Source organism: Fulmarus glacialis, unplaced genomic scaffold (assembly GCF_000690835.1).
Source record: "Fulmarus glacialis isolate BGI_N327 unplaced genomic scaffold, ASM69083v1 scaffold10766, whole genome shotgun sequence".
Lineage (NCBI taxonomy): Eukaryota > Metazoa > Chordata > Aves > Procellariiformes > Procellariidae > Fulmarus > Fulmarus glacialis.
In genome coordinates, this window is record NW_009218770.1 from 23,871 (window position 1) to 35,026 (window position 11,156).

General features: G+C 37.5%; 1 protein-coding gene across 1 annotated transcript in view; it reads right to left on the reverse strand.

Annotated features, from left to right (window-relative positions):
* The window catches only part of PPP4R2 (protein phosphatase 4, regulatory subunit 2), a 31,853-nt gene extending 21,024 nt beyond the window's left edge, over positions 1 to 10,829 (reverse strand). The window contains exon 1 of the mRNA XM_009580146.1: positions 10,754 to 10,829. Within this exon, the coding sequence (XP_009578441.1) occupies positions 10,754 to 10,755 (2 nt within the window). The 5' untranslated portion in view covers positions 10,756 to 10,829. The remainder of the gene's footprint in view (positions 1 to 10,753) is intronic.
* Positions 10,830 to 11,156: the final 327 nt, after the last annotated feature.

The following is an 11,156-nucleotide window of genomic DNA, read 5'->3' on the forward strand; positions in this document are numbered from 1 at the left end:
CAGAGGAGAGCGCTGCCCCACCATGTATTTAACCTTGTACCTGGACTACACCAAAAGGGGCAAGCCTGCTCTGCTGCTCCCACACGTTCCTGTGATCCCACACACAGGGAGGTGAAGCAGATCATTAATCTAACCACAAAATTAATGCTACAGATAAGGAAGAATAAGGTGTGTGATGTGACTAGTAGAGAGCAGAGCCATTCCCTTAAGGAGCTGCACTTATAAAAGAACGCACCTTACTTAATTCCACTCTTGCTTCAAATATTCATTGAATTTTAAACTTTTTTCCCTACTTCTCGTGCATTAACTTCAATACTATTTTGATGCAATTAATTTTAGTGTCATCATTTTGCCCACTATTGCTATTTTCACCATCCACACAGTGCAGATTAACACCGGAAATTCCAAACAACGACAACAGATTTACGCAGTAAAATCCCCCATGCATCAATGCAGACTAGTTTCTTAAATGCTTTTGGCAAGCAGACAAACCCTTCAGCCTAACATTAAATTAAAACCATAAGCAAGTGCTAGATTTTTTATCGGTGTTTCTGAATGAGCAACAGATTTTAAACTTTAGGTGATACAGCACAGTGAATTTACTGGAACACTCTGCTTTGCTGTAAACGGTAGACTCCAGTTAGGAAAACACGCTGGCAAGCACTCTTGCTGGGGGAGTGTCCTCTTCACTTTCACCTGATAACTCATGTAAAATTAAAACACTTTCACGTTTTATCTTCAGTAGGATTTGACCTCATGTTACCTTTCACTTTAATTAAAAATATATTGAAGAGCTCAAAAGAGGAAAAACTGGTATTTCCCACAAGCACAGAAGGTATTTTTCCATCTTCACTCACTGATTATTGTCAGCCTAAATTAAGTCTTTGCTCTCCTTCTTGTGAACATGACAAGCTCATTCCAGAACCACGGAAACTGCAATATATTAGAACTACATCTACTTCAGTAGTATGAGTATTCACCTCTCTACTACTTGCAAATTACTACTGCTATTGCCAGGAACAACAGAGATTAAGACTTAGTTATGGAAACAGACAGCTGCTGAAGACATTAAAGTAGTATCTGTAATCATCAAGGGACTAATTCTGATCTCTGCTGATAAATATTCAGCTGACTCCAACAGAATACAGAAAAAAAATCTGAACTAGGACTCAGAATTTTTCAAGAAAGTACATTTCTTAATATAGTTATCTAAAACCAAACTCAAGTACCTTTCATTTTCTTTTCTTTTCAAGGCAAAAACTGACTACAGAACAAAAAAGTACAAGATTACAACAGATTCTTCATTCAAGAATTAAATTCCTTACAGCAGAGTGGAAAGCAATACACAAAAAGTAACTGAAAGCCTTCAAAACTTCCACAAACCACCAGCAGTGGCTTATCTGTAAAGACAAAAGTAAAAGTAGATTGTATTTTCATTAAATTTCCCTCTTCCACTTGAATATTTACTTGAAGTTACCTTTGGCTGCTAAGAATAAACTGGTGTATTTACTGAACTATTCCACTTACTGTGCTTTTCTACACTGTGTACCAATATGTAAATTCTTACCTTACTCTGATTTCTTATTCTTCATATAATTTCTTTTATGCGCATATTCAAATAACATTTCTTACAAATCTCAAGTTTTACTACAAGTAGAATGATCACCCCAGATACTGACTTTCCTATAAAGCGCACACGAAGTTTTACAAACACAGACTTTTGGATAAGCATCAAATACCAGCTAACTCCTCCCATCTGAGCAATATCAACTATACTTAACTTATTTACAATTTAGCTACCTTTTTTTTTTCTATTATGCAGAAAAATCACTAGTTCAGGGAACCACACTAAACTTACGCCACAATATATGCAGACCTAGTATCTTCCTGCCATCACATATATATTACAGGATACTTTACCCCAACTTATTTTATTTGTCTGGTTCTGGGTAATTTTTTTTACCAATACTCTGTGTAATTATTACATTTACCTTTGTAAAAAATTTAGTTAACACCCTTTGTACTACATTATCTTAAAATCATTTGAGTTTTGTGTACTTTTTAATCTGATTGATGATCTTCTAAATATTTCCTGCATAACTTAATTATAAAACACACACTCAGTAATCTCTTTGTGTACAGCAACTGTCTTCTCAGCCCGTATCTGCCTCATTTCTGTAGAACGTATCTTCAAGACAGGGACTAGATTACTACGCATTTCCGCAACACTTAATGCAAGACTTTGATCCAGTTATTACTACAACAAACTATATAGGAATAATTATTTCAGAGTGGCATGATTTCAGTGACCGTATTATTGAAATTTCATTTTTTATCTTTAAACTTCAATTAAAGGGCATTCACATCAACCTTGGAATTGTAAACAATATCACTTAAGCGACTAGCACAAAAAGTTCGGGAGGGGGGAAGGTATCTGACTTCTCTCACAAGTTACAGTCACACAAGCCCTAAGAACATTTATATTCATCTGCTCTACCAAAGATAATTGTAGCTGTATTTGAATACCACCAGCCAAACAGATCGTCAAGAGCAGATAGGCATTATCTGTGTCAAAATACCTCCCAAAAACCACTTACATAGTCCAGATCTGCCTTTAACATGATTGGACATTTTGTTGAAATTTAGACAACCATATTTATTTCAACTCTAACAATTCCGTGGATTATTCTTAGCTTTTAGTTATTTCCATTCCAGATAAAATTTGACTGAAGAGATTAGTGTTCACTAAGGCATGTTTCAAGAGTGATGCTGTGCACTGTATAATAGAGATTCTGCAGGAATCCATCGCACAATTCAGAGTGCATCCCATTCAATAGATACTGCACAGAAAAATAATCCATCAGGCAAAGGTGCAATATAATTCTATAGTACTCTGGAGTTGATGCAGGCAGAATACAGAAACATTAAATAGATGACACTTTCTCAATAAACCTGTCTAGCAGAAGCCCAGGAGTCAAAATTTAAGAAAAGTATTACGCAATAAGCGAAGCATATTTAAAAGTCTTCCTGAATTCACAGCAAGTTAAAATTTCTCTATAGGAGCTACCTATAGAAAAATCACTCCGAGTAATATAAAATTAATGTTTGGATAATTGAAATATATCACCTCTTCCATACTCAAACTACCGCTGGATCTGAATTTACTTTGTACTGTACTCCTATGCTTGCCAGTTCATATATTGTCCAACAAAAAAAAAAAAAAAAAAGACTTCACTCAGGTCTGAAAGCAGTACTACTAGGATCAGGTAAATTGCACTTCTATTACTAATTCCTTCCAAAACTGGAAACAAAAGCCACCCACTTGGCTTCTACACAAGGCAGTTCAGCTGACACACACACACTAAGCTTGGGCTGACAAGGTATACCCTACCTCAGTGACTTAATAGACAGGCATTAGGTGCTTCTGCATCATCACACTCCCTTACCACTTCTGAGCAAAGCCTCATCAGCTGTAGCCATCACAGAAATCTTGTGACTGTCTTCAAGTAGTATTATTTCTAAAACTGAGACCTGCCAGACACATACCAGCTTTGTGGAAAAGCAGCATCAGTCTGGTTTATCCACAAACCTGATAATCCACTGACCCCCAACACAACCAGATTGCTTTGTATCCTCCCTTCTGCACACACCATTACCTTGTTCCTTCCCCCCAACACCTGCCATCAAGCACGAACCTTCCCAAAAATCTGTAGACAGGAAGACAGAGCAAGGCTCATCAATTACAAGGTCAAACCAGAAAAACATCCTTGCTACCGTAAAGTGTAAGATGGAACAGAACAATACCCAAACGTCTGGGGAAGTACTTCAAATGAAATAGTAATGAGCAAGGTCACCATGGAACAGGAGACTTGAGGCACACTGGAAAAGATAGAGGTAATACTGCGGCAGTCACTACAGCTGTGAAGAAACATTACTAAGCGGTGAAGGTTAGAACCGATAGAAACTCTGAGGATGAGAACTGAGCTTGAAGAGTAGAAGGATGCCAACAGAATACTACTAAAGGTGACCATCAGAAGCACATGCAACTGTATTAACTGCTACAGAATAAACGGTGGGGTGGTTTTCTGTGCAAAGTAACAGTGAACTGTCTGCAAAAAGACTAGCAGGGTGTGTGCATATAAGAACAGACTGTATATAGCAACAGGGAAGAAAGACATACTTACAAATGAAAGTCTGCATGCGCATACAGTTACATTTGCAGCTAAAATAATCCGATTACACTGAAAAGTTAGCATTGCTATGCGGAGCTTGCCTTTTGTCTTTCCTTCCATGTGTATTCTATAGAGAGACTGAAGTTTATTAGGATCAGTTCATCATGCACATTTTATAACAGCAGTTAAAGTTTGACCTTTATACTGTAAACCCCATTCCCAACAGATATGAAGTGGCAGTATTTAAAATAAAACACTACAATAGCGTGCATTTCCTAAAGGAGCAAGTGATTTCATCTGTATCACAACTGATTCCTCTGAAGTACTACAACTGTACATTTGATACATATATAATTTTTTATAATATAGGTAAAAGAGCCAGGAAAGTAAACTATCTTTGACAAAGATAAATCAGCAGGCTTTTCAACCGAGATTCCTGTCCTTTTGAGACATCAGTGGATTATGAGACACAAAAAACAGTGTCAGTGGGATGGGAATTAGTGGGGAATAATTCCAGCTACTCAGTGGAATGGAGTTAGTGAGGAATAATAGTGGGAAACAATGCAAGGAAGTTTACTCACATCTCTTGCTTCACTGAGAACATGGAAATGGAAGAGGCCTATACTAACAAAGGCACACAGACTTCTTTCAGAAAATATTATCCTGTTTATTATGGCAGGAACTTAAGAATTGTTTTATTTCATTAAAAAAAAAAAATCATAAGGAATTACATTCCCCCAATAGTTCTAAAGACTTCCAGGCAATGACTTGCCTCCAAATCAGAACAACATTTTCAAACTAGTCAAAAAATACTAGCATACACATGTCAAGCAACAAAACTGCTAGTTGAATAAAACCAGAGAACATACTTTGCAGAAAAAAGACTTAAATTTAAGCATGTGAAATAAGCTAAAGGACATACTGCTACAAAAATCTAAGTATTTGTAACAGAAGAAAGGAAATTGCTATACAAGAGTTCAGAATACATCATTAAAACACTAAAGCTGAGAACGGGAACTTGTTCTCATACATGTTCATTGCTACCATATCTCCACTCACATCTTTTCTACAGCTGACAAACTATTTCACTGCTGTAATGAAATAATATAAAAACTAAACTGATCCAAAGTAGTGTTCCAAAAATGCAGTAAGAAAAAAAAATGCTCACTGCTACATAGGGTACACGAAACAGTATCAAAGAGTCAAAAATACTTCTTGCCATAATCTTTGATAAAACCACAGTTATGTAACTTACATTTACGGTTATATAATTTACCAACAGCAACTCATCCCTGATCTACCTGACCGACTCTGTCAATGAGGGAAGATCAGCGAACACTGTTAACTCAGCTTTAGCAAGACATACAGCACAGTCTCCCACTGCATCTTTGTAGCCAAGATGGATGGCTACAGACTTAGCAGACCATCAGGCCTATGCAGTAGTGGTTGTGGAAAATGGGGTCCAAAGTCTAAATGCAACCAGTTACAAGTGATGTTGCTCAGAGTCAATATTGGGGCCAATACCTGTGCTGGTCGACGGGAAGCTGAACATCTGTCAGCGTGGCCTCACTGTGACAAAGGCTGCCTGCACACTGGGTTACATTTGCAATATCAGAGAAGGTGATCATGCCCTTCCACCCAGCACTTACGATTCCGTAACCACAATACTATGTCCGGTTTGGGGTCATGCAACACAAAAGAGAGCAGAAGGGGTGAGATGAGCAGAAGGCCACTAAGATGGCTAACAGAGTTGCACCATACAACCTAGGCGGGAAGCTAAGGCAGCATGTCTTCTGAAAAACAGAAGGCTATGCTGGAGAAATCTAACTGCTGCCTTTCACCACTGAAGGGGTAACTGTGTACAGGCAAAATAGAAACAGACTCCCTTCAGAGGTGCACAAATGAGGGGTAAGAGGCAGTGGTCACAGGTTGCTGCACAGGAAACTCTTAAGTTACTGCAAGGAAAACTCTTCCCAGTGCACATGGTTAAAGCAGTGAAAACAGGCAGCCAAACACATGCTATGGAATTGCCATCACTGGAGATTTTCAGAAGAGGTGCACAAAGCCCTAAGCAACCTGAACTAACTTTGGAATTAACTCCCCTGGAGTACAAGGTCTGACCGAATGACCTCCAGAAGTCCCTTCCAGCTTACATTACTCTATGATGATTCTAGATGTCCACGCTCTACAATCACACGTATTAAACTTGACTCAGGAAACTTTGCAGAACAGCATTTATGCTGGTCCTCAAGGAAACTAGCGAAGAGACAACTTCTGTCGTCAGGCTTGGATGAGGTGCAAATTAATATTTCAGATCTTCCTGGGAAACTCTGAGGAAAGAATTTGACTACACAGAGAAAAAAAACCAATGTATTTTAATGGCTGTTTATACTGCTTTCAGGGCAAGAACTGGTATAAATACATTATACCCTGTCCAGGACAGTGTTCTCTACTTAAGCCTAGAACTATTTTACAGTTAATCACTTCTGCCTATATACTGTATTTCTCCAGATTTTGGTACTTCACTACTTATTTCTGGGTTCCTTCACCGTCAGTAAGCATCTGTCTTATACTTTCCACTACAGTAAGCCATTAAAACTGTGCTTTATAGGTTGCCTGCCCCAGGGCAGCAGTGGAAGAAATGCAGAGAAAACTGACATAAAATGTTTGATGCTTTTGTTTTCTAAGTTTTATTTTCAGCTTTAGAACGAAAGGAAAATTCTAGTTTTCCTTTCCAGTCCAACAAATTGGATTTTCTTGGTGAAGTACCTAAATAAATGGTTTAGAAACATTTATGCTATTGAAGGGGCAGAGTGATTTTTAAATCCAAGAGAATTTCCTACGAGGTAGGAGAAAACGTATTTTAAATACAAGACACAAGATCACAATTGATATGTGATCTTCATACCCATTCTCTAAGAATTCTTCAGAAGAATAAAAAAAGATTTCACTTTTGCATTTCACTTCTAGTATTAGTGACTTTTGTACCACCTCTTAAAGCCGTTTCTACTTCAGAAAAAATAATTTTCTCATGCAAAAAAACAAGCACAAAAACACACCCTGTTTTTAAAGGAGTCTTTCAGATACAGTAAAGTATTAAGACTAACAAATTTCCTATCTCTTCACTTTACTCAGTTTTGCAAGTCACGCTGATCTTTTGCAAACTAGAGAAAAGGACATTATAACGATCTTCCCTGACTATACTTGGTCTCACTAAGGAAATTCCATGTTCGTATCTTCGTAAAAAGTCAAGTCAATTAAGGAGTACATCACTCCTCTGGAAAGAAAAAAGTCCTAAGACTCAACACAAGATTAAAAAAAGTTGAACCATAAACTTTATATTTCGTCTAAGGCTAAGTCTTACCATAGCAACCGTTAAGAAACAAAAATATTTCAAAGCAGCCAAGCAATCAAGCTTTTGCATCTATTCACCTACAATAACGGAAGTTTAGATTGGCTTTTGTAAATGCAGGACATAATCTCGCAAACAAGTGAATGGTTAACTTTGCACAAGAAGATACTTAAACTTCAAATAGATGAAGTTAACACACGTGATTGCATGATCAGGCTTTTACTGCAAGGTACTGATAACACAACTAAGTTTATGCTGATAATGTAACCAAATTTAGCAACATTTTTATTCCAGACCTTCCTTGTAAATGAAAAAGACTTTTAATTACAATAAAGACACACTCTGAAGAGCCTTATCATAGTTGCAGAGCTGGCTTATACAACTCTCACCTTTTGTTCCTCCCCTACACCACCTCTTCAGTTGTGCTGGGGTTTGACATACCAGTTAACAGGGACAAAACAAGCTGGATCAATTAACTGAACCTTGTTAAAAACAGTACTGCCAAAAAGAAAGTGACCTACAACTGCGAGCAGTTTCCTGCTCTAGGTTACCATGCAGCTACCTAAACAGTTGAACAAGCACAAGTGAAATAGTGACGCGAGGGCTGTGTTAGCCAACACTGCTGCCAAGAGAAATACTAGTAAAATTACAGCCTAATCTAAACCTGCATCTACCTGTCCATAACTCACACAAATGAATAACCACATCGAAACAAGTGGGGGCAGGGAGGTACCCAGCAGCCTTCCATGAGCCCATGCTTTCAATCTGTTAAACAAGCGATGTATGCCACGATCACACTTTCATGAGAACCTTAAAAGTCATTTTAATTTACTTCATTAGCACCCTTTCAAACTAAGTTTACTAGTTGTTTACAAGATCTGCTGCAACTATGTCCAGAATGGGGTGCAGAGGGTGAGAACACTTTACATTTAACCCAGGATCCAGTGTATCATCTAAAAGTAAGTATTCATCATAGGGTAAGTTAAAAAGCTGAGAGAACCCCCATGAACACTATATAACTCTCCTAGAAACAACAATAACTCAAAGCAAAAATACTTTACATTTCACTTGTCCTTATTTGCCTTGGTCCTCGCTTACACAGTACTTATTGTTTGTTACTTTAGGAACAGGCTGTGACTGAATAAGATCCATTGGTTTTCAATAAGTAAGTCTGCAAACTGTTTGTGTAATTACCCCTGACTTAACCATCCTTCTTTTTCCCCCCAAACTGAGCTCTGAACTTCATAAAAATCCTAAAAAAAAAGTCACTACGAACTATTATTTTAGATTTCACCTTCTCATTCCAAGGCAATCTATTTATTAGTGGTTTAGATTTCTATTAAATAAAGCTACTTTTGCATTACTGGAAATAAAGAATATTTAGCTTATTTTGAATTAACATGTAATTGGTAGGTTTGTGTATTCAGGAACACTTTTACAGTGGTCAAGCTGAGGTAGCTTAAAAATACATTAAGTTCTTATACTGCATATTACCAATCTTTACATGAATGTTTACCACGAGATTTTAATTTTTACTCATTTCTTCCTGATACTTTGATACATAACACATCAGTGAAAATAGAAGCATATTTGATGAAGAAATACAGGCTTTGGTAGATAATGGGAAGAAAGTTAAACATTATGGAACAATATTTCCATGTCTGTCTCCAGATTATATTAGATACTTCTGATGTTCACATCTGACACTTTTTAAAAAACAATTTAATGCAACTGAAAGGTTCAAGAATGCGGAAAAAAGGTACAGACCTGAAAAAAAGCCAAAGAAAACCCTGGAAACATAGAAGGCCAAGGTCTGCGTGAAGTACTAGATGATACATACCAGTTCAGGTTTAAACAATAGTTTGTAATAATCAAATAATAATTTAAAAAGAAAAAAAAAAAATCTAGATTTCCCAGATAGAAATAAAATCAGGAGTTTATTCATTCTCCAAGTTTCACATAGGGAAGAATTTTCCCAAAAACTTGCCCCTATACAATCACTTTTTAAAATTACTTTGGAATATAGGTAATAGTAGCAGAAACAATAAAAACAGCCTGAAGAAATATTTCAGAACAGGAAAAGTATTTTAAACACGTTATACAGACAAAACACAGCACAGTAAGCCCATACTAAAATAAGTACTACACTAAAATATTAAGCATTACAACTGTATATTTCTGCTGAGCCAAAGCCTTCTATTCAAAGAGCAAAGTACATTTCAGAACTTGTTTTTCTTTCAAAACCATGAATTTAAGCAGCACTAGCAAGCTATCAAAAAAAAAAAACCCACCACCAAAACCTACAAACCTCTTACAACTTAGAGGGCTTCTAGAAACCCAAACAAAGCTCCTGCGGTCACTGGTTGCTAACAAAACACTGGTAAAAGCACATACCCTAAAGCCTGTATTCTGGCACTAGGCCTCAAAAACAAGGAGACAGCCTGGGAGCCAGAAAGTGAGCAACTCTATTGCAACGCACCCAGGGAAGCCTTTCCCCTTCCTGCCAAATAGTGATCCAGCAAGGAAGTCACCCAGCGCAGCACCAGCGCTCATCCCTGACAAGGAGCGTGGAACACGGCTCCTTCCAGCTACATCACACCTTCGGGTGAGAATCTGCGAGGGTGATCTGTCAAAGAAAGTCCAGGAAAAGTGAAACTCTTGCACGAGCTGAAAAACGAGCGACTACGGAAATTCAGAGCAGCTAGTTAGTTCCCATACGTCTCCTCTGCAGAAAGCACCTACTGATTCTCCCCTCTTCATCAAGAGCATTTAGACACAATCATGACACACCATGGTATACAAAGCCTAGAAAGAAATAATCTAAGCTATTCGTATCTTTACGTAAATAATACTATTAGATACTGCATACAACAGATATTACAACAGTATACAACAGACATTACAACAGTGAGCTAAACTTTCCATTTAAAAATCCTGAATGTCACATAAAATGTAGAAAGAGCAACAGGTTTACTGTACCAAGCAGGATCAATAAGACCTGACAGATACCCCTGAGCAAAGCCTATACAGAAAGTCTCCCTGTTAGATAAAATTAACTACCAGCAAACAAAACTAATCCATCCAAAATTAAATGGGAAATAAGGCAAGCTTATTTAGCTCACAGAGGCAATCTACAGACAAAAAGAGAATCCAGGTAGCATCTCACTGACTTCAAATGCAGAAGTGTTAACAAGCTACAACTGAAGATCACCAAAGAAGTCAGACTTACATTGTCTCTCCAGTCTTAGCAACATGACAAAGAAACTGATCCAGTATTGGACACACTTCCTTCTTTCCTCTCTTCTCAAAATCTGTTGGTATGAGAATGACACAAAAAGAATGGTAAAAGAAGATAGGACAGAACAAAAATTCACAATAATCAGCTATTTATTTGTTTTAACCATCAGTACAGCTCCCACAAAAATATTTTCACACTTTCACAATGCTTTAGTTGTTCCCAAGAGCTCCACCAGCTTCCCAGCCCTGTAAAACACTTAATATTTTCGTGTGGAGAAACTACATGCATCCGAGTAGCAAAAGTTGATTTGCAACTTCTTTTGAGCAGCTACAACAGAGAAAGAGGCTGATTTCCTCAGGCTGCATCCAGCAGGGCAAGCTAGCACAGAAGTGGA